Source organism: Triticum urartu, chromosome 6 (assembly GCF_003073215.2).
Source record: "Triticum urartu cultivar G1812 chromosome 6, Tu2.1, whole genome shotgun sequence".
Classification (NCBI taxonomy): Eukaryota; Viridiplantae; Streptophyta; class Magnoliopsida; order Poales; family Poaceae; genus Triticum; species Triticum urartu.
In genome coordinates this window covers 389818260-389837798 of record NC_053027.1, presented here as the reverse complement: position 1 = coordinate 389837798, position 19539 = coordinate 389818260, and the positions used below count along the sequence as shown (strand labels likewise).

The 19539-nt window shown below is 42.5% G+C and overlaps 1 protein-coding gene across 2 annotated transcripts; it reads right to left on the bottom strand.

The window, feature by feature from the left end:
- Positions 1-7776: 7776 nt before the first annotated feature.
- Positions 7777-19211, bottom strand: LOC125513677 (ribosomal RNA-processing protein 8). Of its 2 annotated transcripts, XM_048678843.1 has the most exons (9): positions 18890-19206; positions 16467-16528; positions 15944-15995; positions 15314-15428; positions 15116-15210; positions 13066-13172; positions 12835-12949; positions 8246-8290; positions 7777-8130 (listed from the first exon to the last, which is right to left on the bottom strand). In XM_048678843.1, exons 1-9 carry the CDS (start codon positions 19100-19102, stop codon positions 8062-8064), a joined length of 873 nt encoding a protein of 290 aa, XP_048534800.1. In that variant the 5' UTR covers positions 19103-19206; the 3' UTR covers positions 7777-8061. The 2 variants fall into 2 exon arrangements, with proteins under 2 accessions (XP_048534800.1, XP_048534801.1); XM_048678844.1 differs by lacking the exons at positions 15944-15995; positions 16467-16528 and having other exon boundaries at positions 18890-19211.
- Positions 19212-19539: the final 328 nt, after the last annotated feature.

Genomic DNA, 19539 nt, shown 5'->3' with positions numbered 1-19539 from the left:
CATTTGGGGTTGTCTTTATTTTGGTTCCGTAGTCGGACCTTGTTTGTATCTGGATGATTGTAATGCTATATTTATGTATTGTTTGAAGTGGTGATTGTAAGCCAACTATGTACCGCTTTCCTTATTCAGTACATGGGATGTGTAAAGATTACCCCTCCTGCGACATTGCCTACAATGCGGTTATGCCTCTGAGTCGTGCCCCGACACGTGGGAGATATAGCCGCATCGTGGGTGTTACAACATGCACATCAGAAAAGATGTTGGACTGAGATTGTGGAGACAGTATGATCCCTATGTTGTGAGGAGAAGGACTACAGTTGATTACATATTTCATACCAAAGAACAGCAAGACTTCTATGAGACAATTTTGCTTGACAAGAAGCCCATTGTTTGTGACATGAGATGGGTTGATTGGGAACTCATCAAGGAGAATGAAGATCACTCCTCAGGAGTATATGACAGTTTCAAAGCATGTGTAGTAGATGAGTTTCATGGACAGAAGCTCACAAAATGGAATGATGAGCTGATCATGCAGTTTTACTCCACTGCTCACTTTTACCCAGATGGGAAGATCATATGGATGTCTGAAGGTACTAGGTACCAATCCAGTGTTGAAGAATGGGACAAGCTGATTAATGCCCCAGAGGAACATGAGGATGACTTGGATGTGTATGCCAAGAAGAAGAAAGACCACAACTCCATGGCAAACATGTACAAAGAGATCCTAGATAAAGCTTTGGAGACTCACAAGCTTGGATCTATACATTACTTGTTGTCTGGTCTGTCTACCATCAACACCATCCTAAGGCACACATTGCTACCCAAGTCTGGAGATCACAAGATGGTTAGAGGACATTCCATCAAATTGGTGCAAATCTTTGATGTCCCTCAAAAGTTCAAAGCCATGAGTTTGATTATAGAGACAATCAAGAGGATAGTTGCTGACCAAAAGAAAATGTGGGTATGCTCCACATATTCAGGAGCTCATCAATTGTAAGATGGGCACAGGAGCATACTTGTTGGACAAGTAGCATCTACCCTTATATCCTGAATTTGAAGATAATGAAGTTGTCATGAATGAGAATGAACCGTCATCAGCTCAAGCACAAGAGAAGAAAGCTAAAGCTAAGGCTGAGAAAGCTGCAAAGATGCCTAGTCTAGAGGAAGCATCTCAAGTTTTCCTGAAGAGCAAGCAAGATCAGCTTGCATACCTGATCCAATCTACTTTGATGATTGAGAAGGGCTTGGCCACCCTAACTCAGAATTAGGAGAGTTTGGAGAGGATTGTTGAGACAAAAATTTATGATCTTGACCTCAAGGTAACTGAGATACAGACTGCAGTTGAGCGGCTCCAGGAGAAAGCAGAAGAGAGGAGAGGGAAGGCAACTAATGATGCTTTTCAGCGAGTACCAAGGAGTCAGAGGTCTGCTGTAGTGCCTATACCTAATTCTAGAGCTACATCATCTCTACCAGCAGCTACAGCTTCAGTGCCACCTCCAGCAGCCACTCCACCAGCTCCAACTACATCGACAGATGCCTTCGTCCTTGGAGTTCTCTCTACACCACCTCCCGAAGACCAAGCCTGAGAGACACATAGCACTATGCATTTTCAAACTTTTTGGTAACTTGTTGCCAAACTGGGAGAAATATGTATAGATCATAGGCTTCGAGAGAGAGTGATTTGCCTTTTATCTCTCTTGTTTTTGGTTGAACTTTTTATGCGCTTGGTTGATACACTATGTCTTTGTCTGTGTGAGATACTTGTTTGATCATGTGATTGATCATATGCTACTTTAATGCTTGCTTGGATGATATTATCTCTTGTATTCCATATATGATCATTCACTTTGCTTGGTGATGAGTGCATGCTTTTAATTTCCATCATTTTGAGTGCTCCACCAAGATGTATGTGACATGGAAGAGTGACCCATGATCCTAATCGATTGTGCATTTGCATTCAAAAGCAAATCTTAAATAGTGCACAAATTTAGGGGAAGCTTTTGCTTATCACATACTTCTCAAAGCGACAATGTATTTCAATCTTATAATCATTTGTTGAAGCTTTGATCTATATGTTGTCATTAATTACCAAAAGGGGGGAGATTGAAAGTGCAACTATCCCTGGGTGGTTTTGGTAATTTCTAACAACATATAGCTCATTGAGCTAATACTATTTCAAGATAAATATTTCAGGAAAACTCAATGATTGGCATGGATTAGAAATGTGGACCCCTCAAAATGCTAAGGACAAAAGATTGGCTCAAGCTCTAAAGCTCAAGACTCTACATTTTACCTTTTAGTGATCCAAGATCACATTGAGTCCATAGGAAAAGCCAATACTATTAAAAGGGGATGAGGTGTTGCTTAATGGGTTACTTGCTCAAAATTCTTAGTGATATACTTCAAAACCCTCAACCACTTTCTCGTATCCACATATGTCCCAAACCAAAAGTCAAACTCGGCCTCACCAAAACTTTCTATCCGGCGCCACCGAGTTCAGTTGACATAGCCACTGCCACAAAACCCTAGTCTTTTCGGTCTCACCGATAGGGATCTCGGTCTCACCGAGATGGGATTGCAAACTCTCTGTTTCCCTTCATAACGTTTCGGTCCCACCGAGTTCGCAATGCAAACTCTCTGTTTTCCCTTCGTAACATTTCGGTCTCACCGAGATGAGCGAATCGGTCCCACCGAGTTTGCCTGGCCAACTCTCTGGTTAGCTTATTACCAAAATCAGTCTCACCAAGTTTGTGTAATCGGTCTCACTGAGATTACGTTATGCCCTAACCCTAATGAAATCGGTCTCACCGAGTTGACAAGTCGGTCCCACCGAAAATCCTAACGTTCACATTTTGAACTAAATCGGTCCAACCGAGTTTCATTATTCGGTCCCATCGAGTTTGGTGATTTGTGTGTAATGGTTGGATTTTGTGTGGAGGCTATATATACCCCTCCACCCACTCTTCATTTGTGAGGAGAGCCATCAGAACATGCCTACACTTCCATCATACATTTTCTGAGAGAGAACCACCTACTCATGTGTTGAGGTCAAGATATTCCATTCCAACCATATGAATCTTGATCTCTAGCCTTCTCCAAGTTGCTTTCCACTCAAATCATCTTTCCACCAAATCCAAATTAGTGAGAGAGATTTGAGTGTTGGGGAGACTATCATTTGAAGCACAAGAGCAAGGAGTTCATCATCAACACACCGTCTATTACTCTTTGGAGAGTGGTGTCTCCTAGATTGGTTAGGTGTCACTTGGGAGCCTCCATCAAGATTGTGGTGTTGAACCAAGAAGTTTGTACGAGCAAAGAGATCGCCTACTTCATGAAGATCTACCCTAGTGAGGCAAGTCCTTCGTGGGCGATGGCCATGGTGGGATAGACAAGGCTGCTTCTTCGTGGACCCTTTGTGGGTGGAGCCCTCCGTGGACTCGCGCAACCGTTACCCTTCGTGGGTTAAAGTCTCCATCAACATGGATGTACGATAGCACCACCTATCGGAACCACGCCAAAAATCTCCATGTCTACATTGCGTTTGCTCCCTCCAAACTCCTCCATTTACCTTCATGTGCAATGTTTTACATTCCACTGCTATACTTGTAGACTTGCATGTGTAGGTTGATTGCTTGACTAGTGCTAAGTTGCTAAAATCTGCCAAGACTTAAAATTGGGAAAATGCTAGATTTTTATTTGGTCAAGTAGTCTAATCACCCCCCCCATCTAGACATACTTTCGATCCTACGCGCCAGCCGTTGTGTCGCAGGAGATGGCAGCATGGGGTAGTCACCCTGCGGTTGCGGCCGACGAAGTAAGCATGGTGCGGCGTTGGTCGAGGACCAAAGAGACCAGGAACGTCTATACGCGGGACGAGCATAGTGTAGGAACTACAGATGGAGGGGTTTGGGGGTGGTCATAATAGCAGCGGCTAGGGAGTGTGTCAGTTAAAGGTGGCAACGGTGGCTGGGAAGGGAAAAGGGGGTTCGGTGCCAGAAGGGTTGAGCGATCGGGTTGGGGAGAGGCCGGGTGGAGGGAAGAGCGGGTTGGGGTGGCGAGCGTCTAGCGGGTCGGTTGTGGGGTTTAGCAATCGGGTGGAGGGGCGATTGGATTGGGGCTGGGGATCGAGAGTAAGGGCTCTGGAGGGAGTTGGGGATCAAGAGGAGGGCTCGGGAGGGAAGGAGTTTGCAGCGGCAACAAGAGGTGCAACGGTGGCAGGAGAGAAAAGGGGTAGTGCGTGGCAGCGGCAGAGGCGCGTTAGCGCGAAGAAGATGGTGCAGCGGTGGCAAGGACCTGCGGAAGCGGCACGAGGAGGATAGGGCGCGGCGGTGGCGCGAGGAGAATAGGGCACGGCGGCAGCAAAGGACCTGCGGTGGCGGCACGGGGGCGGAAGCTAGGGCTAGGATCGAAACCTATGTGATACCATGTAGTTTGGCAATGCAACGCACGATGTATAGATCGGGTGCAATATGCATGTATATATAATACTACAAGTACCCCGACTGCTTTCCTCCTCCCCAAGAAAAGTCTCCTTCCTCCGCCTGTCGGCGCCGCCGTGGATCCGCCCCGCCTCCAATGGCCTTTGGCCTGTGGAGGTGCAGAGGATCTCGGCCCCCGCCGATGGGAGGGACCCCGTTCTCGTTTTTGCTAGGTTGAACGTCTTGGTTGGGGCTATGTGGTGGCGGCGATGTCCCTCGGTAGCAATAATGTCTCACACGTCCTATCCCCGTCCCGATGGTGCGAATAGCGTTGTCGGAGGAGGCATAGAGGTGTGTCTCTGTCGGATCTCATGGGATTCGGTTGGTCCTGGTCTTCGGTGGATCTATTTGGATCCAGTTTTTGTTTGTGTGATTACAGGTTTGATCTTTCCGATCTACAACTCTCTTCATCGGCGATGGTTGCTGCTCTGGTGTGCTGGTCCTTTGGGGTCTTAGCACGACGACTTCCTGACTGTCTATTACAACAAGTTTTGCCCGGCTTCGGTGATGGAGGGGCGATGACGGCGGCGCGCCTTCGGCTCGCTCCAGTGCTTGTAGTCGTCGCTAGGTGGTCCATAGACCTGGTTGTATTTTTTATTGCCTCTTATGTTTTCGGTATTACCATGATTGATGAATAGATTGAAAATTTCTCTTGCAAAAAAATATACATATATATAATGTATAAAATGGGTCGCGTCCTCCATCTATACAAGAAAACATGAGGTGAACTTGGTGTACAAGAAAACAATCTATATACGTAATATCATGTAATCAACAAAGATACACCCGTTTTGACCGAGGGAGTAGTAGATAGATATACACGAGAGATGTTCCGCTAGAAAAATCACACTGAAAAGGAGGAAGAAGGCGGAAATATGGGTAGGTGGAAATTAGCGGAAGGGTTGGAAAGCGAAAGGTCCAAACGCGGCGTTGGATCGAGTGAGACGAATTGGCCCTAAACATCGACCATTGCGGCCCCGATATGCAATTGGTGTTATTCTTGGCACCTTTCGGGGTATGGCGCCAAAGAACACTAAAAACAGAAGCTAATTAGGCCGAGACGTAGACGAAAATGATTACCGGTATTTCGGTAGGGATTGCTCCGACCCGAGGTGCGGCAGGTTTTGGCATGAAAATGAGTGTACCGCAAGCGGCCAGGTCGTTTGCGGCGTCATGTAGTACACGTGAAACTTACACGCTAGCATTAGGTCCCTCTCAATGCTTCACCTTAAACAGATGCTAAGGTTACGAACTAAGCAAAAAGTCTTATGTAGCATGTTAGTTAAGATGAGAGAGAATAGTATAGTGACCCCGGAAAAAAACGGTGCTAAGTACGTGTACCTAGGTGGAAGCACATTTTAAGTATACAACTAATTAAATGCATGAAGCTTAGCACCCAAAAGCTTAGCACGTTTGTATTGGGGACTTGAGTTGCTAAGGTATTTAATATACTTAGCACCTCATCTAAACACCTTTACATGGAAGGAGGTCTTATAATGATCATGTTTGCTGTGGCTTAAGCCAAGTGTGTGGGCCCCACCCCCCTAAACACTGCTCATTTCGGTTCACTTCATAATTGGGGTCCGGCCTATGAGTCCAGATAGCGATGGATGGATAGATACGGCTGGTGAGTGAAGATTGCACGAAGCTGCGTGTGTGTAAACTATGTTTAACCTAGTTGTTAGTACTACTTTCAGTATACTCTTTTCGTCTGGTTAAAAGTGTACACATATAAAAATTTTAGAATAAATTATAGAATGAAATAAAAAATACATTAGAAAGGTGCATGTCACCGTCTTTTTTTTTTTAATTATTGTAAAGCCAAACATACACTTTTTACCAATACAAACATACAATAGTATATTAGTACTACTTCCTCCGTTCAAAAATACTTGTCATTAAAATAAATAAATAAAGATGTATCTAGATGTATTTTAGTTTTATATACATCTTTTTTGTCCACTTTATTGACAAGTATTTTTGAACGGATGAAGTAGTATGTAGTACTCCCTTCATCCGAAAATACTTGTCATCAAAATGGATAGAAAGGAATGTATCTAGATGTATTTTTAATTCTACATAGATGTCTTTTTATTCATTTTGATGAAAGTATTTTCGGACGGAGGGAATACTACTGTGTATAGAGTCTACCGTTTCTTTTTTACAGCCGTGTGACAGCACAGTGCTGTGTCTCTCCCTCTCGGAAGGGGCACCTGTCAGATCTAACGCGATCCTCCATTAGCGGGCATTAACCACTGCATGTACATAAAGTAAATCCTATACTTGGCAAGAGAATACGTACAGGAAATATTTAAGTATCTGTCTACTTGGATCTTGGAATTAGGGAGTCACCCGTGGAGTACTGCGCTATTTTGTGCGTGTGTGCATTTTCTTACTCCTATATCCTGACAATGGTATAATAATAAACAAATAAAGGTCAAAACGGGAGTATCGTTTTCATAACAATTGACAATATCGCTCGAGCATTTAAGGGCCTGTTTGGATCGGATCGCACGTGTAGAAGAAAAATACGCAACAGAAAAATATAGAAATTTTGACAGAAGTGCACGCAGAAACAGTTCTTCTCAACTGTGCAAGAGCAAAACGCATCTTAGTTGCGAAACTATACATTATTGATCACATTCACATGTCACTAGTGCTTCAGCGATGGTTTCATACAAGACAAAAACACATTTGCGTGGACTCTAACTGGAGACCACATCATATCAAGCAAGTTCAGTATGTTGTAGGAAATCCACATACCTCCATCATCATTTGCTAGAAGCTACTTCCTCCGTCCCATAATATAAGAATATTTTTAACACTAAACTAATGTCAAAAACGTTCTTATATTATGAGACGGAGCTAGTCAAAAACATTCTTACATTATGAGACGGAGTGAATACTGTATAAACCGGTCATGACAGGCTCGTGCTCAGCCACATGAGGAAAATAGAGGTGAACTATTTTTCGTTCTTTTTTCGCGGGGAGAGGCGAATTCAACCCAGGAAAAAAGGAAGCCAATTTTCCACCAGGAAGTGGCAGGCATGCAGACAAATCGGTCGCCATCCAAATCCACAAGTGGCAGCGATGGGTCACTCCAATAACCCCAATCAAAAAGGCAAGAGAAATCCAGTACTAGCGTAGATATTCTAGCTAGAAGGATGGCCTCGTTGTGAGCTGAGAAAGTACTACCTCCACAAAGAAATATAAGATCGTTTAGATCACTATAAAGTAGTGATGTGGTGATCTAAACAATCTTCCATTTCTTTAGAGAGGGAGTACCAAATATAATAAATAACACAGAAATCATGCCCTTTGTTGATCTTATCCTCCACTCGTTTACAAGGCCCAGGAAAGAAGATAAGAAGCAGATTCAGAACTGTATGATAATACACTTCTAAACTGCCTCGAGTTACAGCGCTTACTAGGTCATATCTGGTGTGGTCTGATTCTTTCAACATACAGCTGCCCAAAGGTAAAGGAAATAGGAGCAGAAAAGGATGACTACTTTAGCACAAGACATCGATTAATTTAACCACACTCTGGAAGAGGTCTGGAGCGACCATAGTGGGGGTTGAGATCATCGCCGCTTGTACAAGCAAGGTTTCAACTGCGGCCATTCAATGTTTTTCGCCACCTTGCTCTTTTCCTGTGGAGAGAAATCAAACCGCAACATCAGTTCAGTGTTAAAATATATTTTGACTATGTCAACGATGTAATTGTTAATTGTCACTCAGGCGGAGGTAGGAAACAGGGTGACCAACCTTTTTCCTGAAATAAAACAGGACAAACATTTTGTTCTTCTCATCCTGCAGAAAGGAACCAATTAGCAACTGACAAGTACCGGAGTGATTTTCTCTTTTCATATAACTAGAACAATGCCCATGCGTTGCAACGGGGTATAAATATTCTAGTACGTTAGCTTCTGATTTACTACCTGTCAATAATAATGCGATTGTGTAAATAAATGTTCATCAAATTCTGCCCGTGAATTGTCTTATATTTTGATTAGAAATTTGGTAAGTAAATTAAAGTGGAATTGGTTCAGAAGGAGTAAATTAAGGTGATTGATTATCATATACATGGAAGGTTGGACGAAGGGGTGATGGGAAGAAAGGTGAAATGAGAACCTTATGTTCTTTTTAAGTAGTATATAGAGATTTATGTATGGTCATGTCATTATGTCAATACAAAAACTAACTATATATGTACATCACTACACCGGTATGTCAAAAGGATCCAAAGTCCAACCAAAAACGAGAACCCGTCATGTGGACTTTCAAACATGGAACACAGGAAAAGATGCATCAATGGGAACATTTCAAACCCATAACCGCGTACTAGATCCACACTCGGCTCAAAGAACAGATTAGTTTCTGAAGCATGTCCTAAGGGTGCATAATTAAAGCGGTGACATCCATATCTCTTATTGTCCATTATTCAGTAATGCACTAAGCAACATTGCCACTCCAAATACTACAGCTTGTGTACCTTAATATACAGAAAACCAGAGTTCAGTATGAGCAGGTGATAATTCAATTTTCAAGGATATGCAAGCCTTTGGAATGATCTTTCACTCCAGTTATTTCAGCATGATAAGAAACTAGGTTGGTCTATGTTCTTTAAAGTTTTAAACACAAACAGCACACATGCGACAATTTTGTCTTTTTCATATCAAGTTAATTTTCAACACAAATCTGTACCAATATAAAAAGGATCCAACGGGGCAGATCCAACAGATCTCGGCCATTCATTCATGTTAATCCAACAGTTCTTATTGTCCTAATGGTGAGCGACTAAACACGTTTAGCGCTAAACAATTCTTTCCCTTCCTGATGATTCCCTTCCTTTGGCACGAAAGGAAAGGAACTGCCGACGTCAAAAAAGAAATAAAGGAAAGGAACTGTCGCACCATCGCTCCGCCCCCAATCGCCTCGAGCCGCCGCACCTTCACGACGCCGCCCCCATCGCCTCGAGCCGTCGCACCTTGAAGGACGCTCGTCACATCTCCGTGTCTCCCCATCGCCTCGCCTTGGCCGTCGGCGGCAACACCGCCTGGCCGGCTGTCGGGGATGGCGCCTCCTCCTACACCTCCTGGCCGGCCATCGGGGACGGCGCATGCTCCTACAGCCGGCCGTCAGGAAGCCGCCCCCTACACCACCGGCCGTCGGGGACGCCTCATGTTCCCCTGTGTTACTCGCCGTCCATCTGTGCAGCGGCGCGGACAACTGCGCCACTAGCTTCGCGTCCTCGACATCCTCCAACCAGATCCTTTGATCTCCTTGGTGCGGAGAATGGCAAGCAAGAGCGGCAGCGGTGGTCTTCCTGTTCGGCTCTCACTCTATCTGTCATGCTCGGTGCCCTTCCGTGGTCGACATCAGGCACGTGTCGGCCGACGCCGTCCCCGCGGATTCTCAGCCTTCCACATGCTGCATCTGCTCCGCCGGGAACCAACGAAGGCTCAAGCGACGACCATGGCCAGTGGATCTCTCATTGCGTGAAGTTTGGCCAATTACATGCCCTTGCCACGCGCCAGCCGCCACTAACCCCCCCCCCCCCCTCTCCATGTGCTATCATGTTGATCTGATGTATTTTTCTGTTCGGTTGTGTGATCTGAATCTGATCCACTGTTAAAAATATCAGCCGATATTTAAGTTAATCGGCCAGTTTATCCTGATTCCGTAGGTCACGGATGCGATAACAGCTTATCCTTGGCGTTAACTGGTCAAGCCGATTAACTGGTTGTCAGGCCGATTTATCCTCTAAAAGGCCGATTTATCCCACTGGCCTGATTAACTGGAGAGAGAAACTTGGGCCCAATTTTTTTGGCCCATTCCCTCCTTTTTCCAGATCTGGGTGTGTTAGGTCACAGCCCGTTCCCTCTCTCTCTCCCCTCCCTCATTCCCTCGTTCCCGTTTCCTCGTTGGAGGAGGCTGGAGAAGCCGCCGCTGCCGCCCCTCTCCAAGCTTCCTCCTGCTCAAGCTCGCCGCCCCCTCCCTCTCTCCGAGACCAGCAGTAGCAGCACCGCCACCCCCTCCCTCTCTCCGAGAACAGCAGCAGCACCGCCCCCCCCCCCCCCCCCCCCCCCTCTCCGAGACCAGCAGCAGCAGCACGGCTCAAGGTTGCCGCCCCCTCCCTCTCTCCGTGACCAGCAGCAGCAGCACGGCTCCAGGTAGCCGCCCCCTCCCCCTCCCTCTCTCCGAGACCACCACCAGCAGCAGCAGCACAATAGCATATTTAGGCATTTAGTACATTGCATGTTCCTATGTAGCTAAGATATACAGATATGGCCCTAATTAACCTACCGATAAATGGGTTACCGATAAATTCAGTTAATAGGCCAATTCCCCGATTAATCCCTACTCCTCACCCAATCGAGCAGGTACAAGTTACCGATATTCTGAACATAGATCTGATCAGACTCGCGTTTTCAGCTAATTAGCAATTTAAGAGGCGTAGATCGTCTACCTGTGCATTTGTTCTCAGAATGAAGGGAAGTGCAGAGTATTGTCCATATGGAAAAACCAAGTCAATGTGATTAATCAAGTACATTCACAAGCAGTCCGGTATAAAACTGATCTCCCTATTATCATGTAGATACTTATTATCTCACTTTGCCTTACTGTAAAGGTGTGTACTGATGATCTTTTAGATGTTGTTACTTATATATGAAAAGGCACAAAAGTAGCGTAGATAGTAGTACTGCAAATCTTGAAGTTGTTGTTATGCTGAAGCTAATATTCTGAACCTGAGGTGACAAGATGTAGGATCTTTGCTGGTTGCAACCAGCCCCATTTTTTATTTTTATTTTTTTGAAGTTGCCAGCCCCATTTGAGAGGTCCATCATATTGGTGAAGGAAAATTGATAGCTCCTTGCTCGGTCTCATGCTTTTTAGAAGATTGTCAGCGATGTGAGTCCAATAAATTCAGAGATGGCATATTTATCGTATGTAACTTATGGTAATCTGGAAAAAAAATACATCGTGACAACCAGTACTGGTGACAACTAGCCATTGGTAAGTCTCTGTGCTCTGTTTTTTCCCCTTCTACTAGGCATCAAGGTCAGTAAAATATCTTCATGCTTCTCCATTCATACTAGAGTTACTAAAAGATTAAGTTGACATTATTTCTTTCACTTTTGTGTATAACCATTATGCAGACAATAGTGGATTGGATGATTGATTTCACTGGAATTTGCGCGTACTGAAGTCATGGCTCATGCAAAGTTAATTTACAGTTTTCTTTTGTTGCTATTAAATACTTCAGAAGTCTGTCTTATGTGTAATTGATTGAATGGGTTTTCTTTTGTGGTTTCATATGATGAGTTTGTCAAGATCGGGATTAGGTATAGGCATGCGGTATTAGGTATCACCTGCTATTAAATAACCATTCATGGATCAAATGTAGTGATATTAATTCATTTCTTAGTACTTCTTCATCAATTTGGCAAATGTCAGAATTATATACTCCCTGTGTTACATAATATAAGAGCATTTAGATCACTACTTTAGTGATCTAAATGCTCTTATATTACTTTACAGAGGGAGTACTACAAAAGAGCAACGATGACACATGTCATGTGAATGACCAGAGTGGGCAACCATGCATGGCACATTTTGTGAAAAGAAGATTGAACAAACATGGCACATGTTGTCAAGAAAATTTTATAGATGGACAGGACATTTATTCACGGATTTTTTTCTTGGATTACAAAATGGAAGAAAATAATCTTGGAGATACATGGGGTGGAGAACGACATGAGTAAATTATTAGAGATGTGTTCTCCAAAGTACAAAGGGCATCTTGATGCAAGATGGGAGGCTTAGAATTATTTCTAAGAAGATTAGTTTCATAAACACAAGAAAATCATGGGTAGTATTTAAGTTACCATTTCATCATCAAACCTGCCAATCATTTGAGGGGTATAATTTAGCCGGTATTGAAAGTTTGAGGTTGTCTCCTAACCGGTTTTGGAGTTCGGGGTTGTAAATTAAACTACCCCTAGACTTCAAGGTTGAAATATGCACTTCTCTCTTTAGACATTAGAGTTTCGAATAATGTCAATAAAGCTACTCCCTCCGTTCCAAAATAGATGACCAACTTTGTACTAAGTTAGTACAAAGTTGGGTCATCTATTTTGGAACGGAGGGAGTAGCTGGCTGGTCAAAGGATCTGGTTATAATTTCCTTAACTGTTGTTGTGCTTTCTACTGCAGGTGAAACTTCAATATAATCCAGGGACCTTTTCGGGAAGAAAAAAAAGCTAGCTGGGTACACAAAGAAGCTAGCAAGTAGCCGAGCACTGTATCATGTGAAAATCTTTCTAGGAAATCTTTGAAATAGTAAATACAAACCTTCGAAATAAGGTTAAAGCCAAGCTGGCTGATGGCTTCGGAGAACTTATCAGGATCAGCACCTCCGGTATTTGGGTCTAGCCTACTCCTCACTTCCGCAATAAGAAGCCAACCACTGCTTAAACAAATGCGTAAAAGGACAGACCCAGTGCTTAAACAAATGTGTAAACACTAAAAAGTGAGCCAAAGACCATTCGCTGTAAAAGTGTAGCAGCTAATCATTGAGCAAACCTTGGCTTGAGGACTCTGTTAGCTTCCTGTAGATAACTCGGAAAGTTGGTTCCCATCAAAGAAAGACAAAATATCGCCACATCTACAGAGGATGGCTCCAATGGGGTCTGTGCATAAATGACTACACATTTAGTTGAAGTAACAACTCGGGTACCAAAAGAGACATTTCCATGTTTATATTAAACGCTTGGTTCTAAACACACTGAGGACTAGTACTTCTTTTTATTTTCAAAGGGAGGACTGCATAAGATTGGAAATCCAAAAGGAAAAAAAATGTCAAAGGAATATACATGATAAAGTCTAATCAGGAGAACAGCAACAAACCATCATAGTGAATGGTATTGCTGATGATTTAGTTTACCAACATCTCAATTTAAGCGAGTAAATAATTCCTAAAGGATGATGCCGTGAAATACTAAGGAGGAGATGAACCTATTGTTGTCAACTAATACGCCTCCAGTATAAACTACATTGGTCCACTTTAAATTTAAACAAGGGTATTTATCATTCATGCCACTAGTTGTGTCCCACTACTCAGTTTTGCCATTAGAAATTACAGCTACTCAAAAATGCCATCGATTCGTGAGATGCTTACTCAAAAATGCCCTTAGATATCTCAAAAATGCCATAATTCTGGTAGATGTTTGCTCAAAATGCCATTAGACATTGTTATTTTCACGTCAAACACATTGACCATGTTATATGACAAAAGTAAGTCTAGGCCCACATGTCAGTTCTCTCTATCTCACAATGATTAGTGTGGCCCCACTTGCCAGGAGTAACCAAGCGAATAATTTTACAGGGGAAAAAGAACGCTGTTGGGAACAAGTGGGCCCCACACTTTATTGTAGTGAGATAGAGAAAGAGCTCGCATGTTGATTCGTAGGTATTTATGTCATTATAACATGGAAAAAGATATTTGAGATCACAATAATGGTGTCTAGTGGCATTTTTGAGCATGTTTCTAACGAAGCGATGTCATTTTTGAGCAGTTGAAGTTCCTAGTGGCAAAACTGAGTAGTGGGACACAACCGGTGGCATAAATAATAAAAACCCTTTAAACAATGCACCAATGTATTGAATATTGGTGATAGCAACTTCTGTTTCAAAAACAAGAATACCATACTAATATCAGGAAATTTTAGTGTTGAAAGATCCATCATGAAAAAAAAACTTTTACAAAACCCCATTCCCCTAACGGGGAAACTGCATTCGATTGTGAGCCACACATGCTGGTTACTACTTGTGTAGTACAAAGATTGAAATGAAGGAGAACCATTCCACATATGTAGCATGATCTAACATTACAATTAGCAGCTTGCAATTGAGAGACAGACCACAGATTGCATCACCAAGAACTGCAAAGAGTGATGCACAGAAATAATTCACAAAAAAATTGAGCACTCCAGTTCACGAAGCACCAATACTATCTCATCAGCTTTACTTAGGTACAACTCCTCTCCAAATGTACAGTCTCAGCCACGGCAGACCTCATTTCAAAGAAACAACTGAAGCGCACCCAGAACAAAAAAAAAAGAGAAGGATACAACTACAATAACCACCATGTTACCAAAGAGAGGTGAGGGGGCAAGCTAAAAGAGAAAGCCCCCCTTCTGTGGCCAATGGCTACCAAGGTCATCGGATGGAGGGTGGGGGTATTAGCAGGGTCAGGGAAAGATGGCTTGAGAGGCCGGGAGATTGCGGCACGAGGATTCCACCATGTAAAACATGAAATGATACCAAATAAAATGTGCAACTGCAAGTGGCTATGAAACTAATCTAGCCAAAAATGCTAAGCTCTTGCACAGGAATATTGTCAATGTTCATTATATCGCACTAAAGTCATTCTGCCATATTCCGCAGTGTTTTCTCATGCTTATCACTAGTCATGAAGATCACAATTTGGAATCCGAGGAGCTAACTGGGAATAACTGCTAACGTGTTTCTGCAGCTAAAATGAAAGTTAACAAAAAAGAGCAGAGCCTAAACCACCGAAAACATAAAGCTAACAAGGTAAAACGCCACAAAAATAAATGCGGCTAGTGCTTACATGAGCCATATCACAAGCAATCACTGAAGGGTCATCTGAAACAAGATCGATGGAGAAGACCTTGTTCTTCACGTTTTTAGCAACTGCTGCATTGCCTGCGCAATGTCAATGGTAATCTCATGCTTGTGCAGGGAAATAACGAGAGGTAAATTGCAAGAGATTGCAAAATTCAAGAAAGTAACTTCTTAGCATTCTTACCACATCCAAAATCAGCAACGGTCCATGATTTGTTATGACTCTTCAACCACTTGATTATCACATTAACTGGCTGCTCCGGCCAATGTGACATCTGCTCTTGATATCCTGCATGATACTAAAAGAGAACAGAGTGAAATTTCAACCACGTATCAGGTGAATATGGAGTTGCTTTCTCAGGATCAATTATCCTGACTTCACATATGCAAGAAGCTTTCTGCATATCAATCACTACAAGACATTTATTTCAGATAGAATGTGCAAGCAAGAAACTATATATTCAAAAGAAAGAAATAGCAAACCATGTAGAAGCTCATACATGGTTTCAGATAGAATGTGCAAACAAGATGGAAGCACAAGACCCGTCAAAAAGAAAAGATTGAATCACAGAGAAATCAAACAATGAGCACTAAATTTATGGTTTCAGGGTGTCACATATGCAAAAACTAACCCTGCCCAGATACTCCGATGCTTTACCACTAGAGCAGACATACTTATATTGATTAGAGCTGACATACTTATCTTGACACTGACTCCATGTCAATGCTATAAACTAATGTGCTAGAAAGAAGAATAGTATATGCTAGCAGATAAAAATATTAATATGGTAGAAGAAATAAATACGTAACATACCACGTCAAAAAGCTCAGGCTCGTTTTTAAAGTAGTCAAATGCATCCTGGCCACTGGAAAATATAAGAACAAATGAGAAGACGTGTATCATGCAAAAGTTGATGCTCTGGTTTCTATGGAGGTTCCAGTATTTCCAACTCCAAGGTTAAAGGCATACACACCCCTAGGTTAATGAGAAAACAATCATTCAGGCTACCAGTTGACATGAGGGATAATTGGCAGTGCCAGATCAGGCAAGGCATGAAGAATATTCTCAGGTGTTTAGGTTAACAACTGTTGTATACATTTTTTATCACCTTTCATGATCAGTATCTAGAAAATATCTGTACCATATCCGATCTAGTTAATCACAACTCACAATACCATATGTTTTACAATATGAAACTGAAGTATTATCATGTTCTTATGATTAATTATTGGCCAAAACTATACTGTGCAGTAAGAGAATGTTAAGAGTCCTGGTCTACCAAGTACCAACACATCAACTTATACAAAAAGAAGTGTTCTGTGGAATGAATGTGAACCTGCAAGTGTACAGTTTCTCATTTAACATTCTGAAATGACCTCCAGATAACCTTGCACGCATCTACAAATAGACGTCACCAGACAAAAAAAATCAAATAACTCATGAGAAAAGGTCAGAGAAATAAAAAGAAGGTATGACCAACACAATCATATACAGATACCAATTTCTTTTTTTTTCCTTGAGAAAAAGGACTGTCATCAATTTATATCATTAATAGAAATCATAGATGCTGGATACAGCAAAACAAAACCAGCGCTCATGGTTACCGGAGCTTAATCCAGTTCATTACGGGTTTAGGAGGCTGAAGAAGCACTTAGAATGACCAAATGACTAAGAAAGGAAACAAAGATCTACCAACAGTCCAAATCACAGTAAACATTTGAGCTAAACACCCGCACCCAAGTGACACTGTCGCGCACTCTAGGCCCTTGGCAGATCAGTGAAATCTAGTCCATAAGACCTTCACAATTTCTTCACCAGCTTCGTTATCCTTGGCGTTGTTGCTGCAACAGCCTCCCATCCTCACGTCATCTGGCATACCTCACTTGCTACTGCCAATCATGTTTAACAACTCCAGCTATCCAAACCGCACATAAATTGTGGGATTTGTTAGAAAAAAAGACCTAAGAGCAAATGTGCATTTTGTGTGATGGAGATGTGTATTAAATTCAGCCAAGCATGTGAGTATCTCTAGCTTAAGCGTTGACATTATCAACATTAGGACACACCCCTGCTGGTTCTACTGGAAATCCAGAACAATGATCACGTCATCAAATATGAACTCCCATTGCTGGGTTTAAGTACATGTGCATACACAAAAGTTCCTGAATGTTTCGTACTAGAGATAGAGAACATGCTAAAATATGTGTAATACACCATTTGTGCACGGGCAAAAGAAAGACTGTACTCAGTTCGGAATACAAGTATACTTCTTATACTAGTGAGTGGTACATGCTACGCATGTGACGGTATTAGTTAGTACTAAAGTGTGTTCCTATAGTAGTTATTATACTGCAATATCTTTCTGCTCATCCTATATATAAAAAATTATCCATCCCCATATAAATTAATCTTACACTTCATCTGAAATTTACACACTTGTTTCTTTGCCATACACTGCATGTACATATCAGCTTTAAATCGGTTACACATGCATACATATTTAGTTGGATAGTACTCCCTCCGTCCCAAAAGTTCAGGAACTTTTGTGTATACACTTATTTTGGGATGGAGGGAGTACATAATTACTAGTACGCGGGTACATGCACAGCACGTTCAAAGTTTGCATTCTTATAATTAGTACTTGCGCTACAGCCAGCTTAAACAAACTCGACCGGAACTTCAACTCAATTCAAAAAATAAATAAATCTCAAAGGTCCAAGCATTATTAGTTTAACTTCTTGTGTAGCCCTATCTTTAAATACATGCAGTTCTAAGCAACTCTCTCGAAACTTCACCTCCTAGTTATCTCAATGGCGCTTGATTGGTGCACATGTTGCATGCAGAGCACACACTGCCACGCTCACGGCTCAGCTGCCAGCACGTGTGCCATGGACGGAGCGGCTGCCCAGGCCAGGTACACGTACGCACACAGATGTGACAGCCACAAGCAGCTCAACTTTTACAGTATGTAGCAGGTACTGTAGCTGTGAATCCCAGCATTTTCAACCATCCGATGGACTTAATCAACGGTTAACATTGCTTCTTGGTCTTGTGATTCAAAAGTTCAAAACTGATACACTATATAGTAGTATAGATATAGTTTTTGCATACAATTAATTTTATGTAGACTTCTATTCTACTTCTCTACAAAGCGCACTAGATATAGACAATGCCTTTGGTTGTCTACGTCTTTCGGCAGTGACCAAGCATGGCAATGGGCAGGCGGGAAGTCGCACAAAGAGCGGGCAAACATGTTGGTCTCCTCATGTTGGTTTGTAAAAGATTCTAGAGATGCAGCATGGCATGATCCAACCGAACTGAGAAATAGATCCAACGGCCAACGATGATGGGATTTGCCACTTCTCCATTGGATAAAAATAAATCAACAGATAATACTTTGAAGTTATTGGTACACTATATAGTGGTATAGATATAGATATACTTTTTTGCAAAGTGGCACATATGATCACAATTCCAGCAAATTTTTTATCATAATTGTGTACAGTTGTTTTAATGAAATGAAATGAATTGTCATGCATTCTAGCAGTATGCTCTAGTATTTTCATCTTCAGGGTTTTAATCATATGAGTAAGTATTCAAAAGTCAAAAATCCCAAGAGGTGCGGACATACAGATGTAGCAAATCATCTCATCGAACACACCAGTTTGCAAAGGAAACGAATACCAAGCTACCAACACTCCTCATTCTAGTATTCTACCCATGCAGCTCCAGGAGTCTCTACCCCTGTAAAGTAATTACCTTTTCGAGTAGGCTCGTAGGCTTGCGCCCCTTGGGTATTGCGGCGGCCTCGCCGGCCTTGCGTCGCCGCTTCTCCAGGGGGGAGGCCGCATCCGCTGGAGGGGCAGGCGGAGGTGCCTGTTGTGAGGAAGAAGAATCCTTCTGGCGTTTCCCGACTCCTCCTCTACGCCGCCTCTTGCGGCCGCCGGCGGTCGACTCTTGCTGAGGTTCCATATAGGAGGGGAGGCCGGCGGCCGGAGTCGCAGCGGCGGCGTGACCTTTTCAGGGTTTGGGGGAATTCGTGCGGCTCTTCTGTTGCAAACTTGCCACCCACTTACACGGAAGCGGGCCAGCGACACATGCGCCTGTCGTCGCCCTGGATAGCACGGCCCAAAGTGCATGATATTAGCCCATGTCCTTGTACCGAGGCATTACAAAAAAGTTATACTTTTTTTTTGAGGGAACAAAAAAGTTATACTTTAAGCTCTTCACAAAAACTTATGCTTAATCCTAAAAAAAGCCCCTCCAAAAAATTATACTCTCTATGAAAGAATTTTTTAATTTTCTTTACACATTTATACATTATTAAGAGAAATTTATAAATATTTTTAGCCTTTTAGATATATTTTTGACATACTAATAGCCGTACAAAGCATTACATGGATGTTTAA

Excerpts from the sequence above, each read along its gene's own strand:
- LOC125513677 (XM_048678843.1), bottom strand. The coding sequence starts at position 19,102 with ATGGAACCTCAGCAAGAGTCGACCGCCGGCGGCCGCAAGAGGCGGCGT. Across the intron at positions 12,950-13,065 it reads AACAGAGTCCTCAAGCCAAG|TGGTTGGCTTCTTATTGCGG; the intron begins GTTTGCTCAATG and ends TTGTTTAAGCAG. Across the intron at positions 8,131-8,245 it reads TGTTTTATTTCAGGAAAAAG|GAAAAGAGCAAGGTGGCGAA; the intron begins GTTGGTCACCCT and ends TTCTCTCCACAG.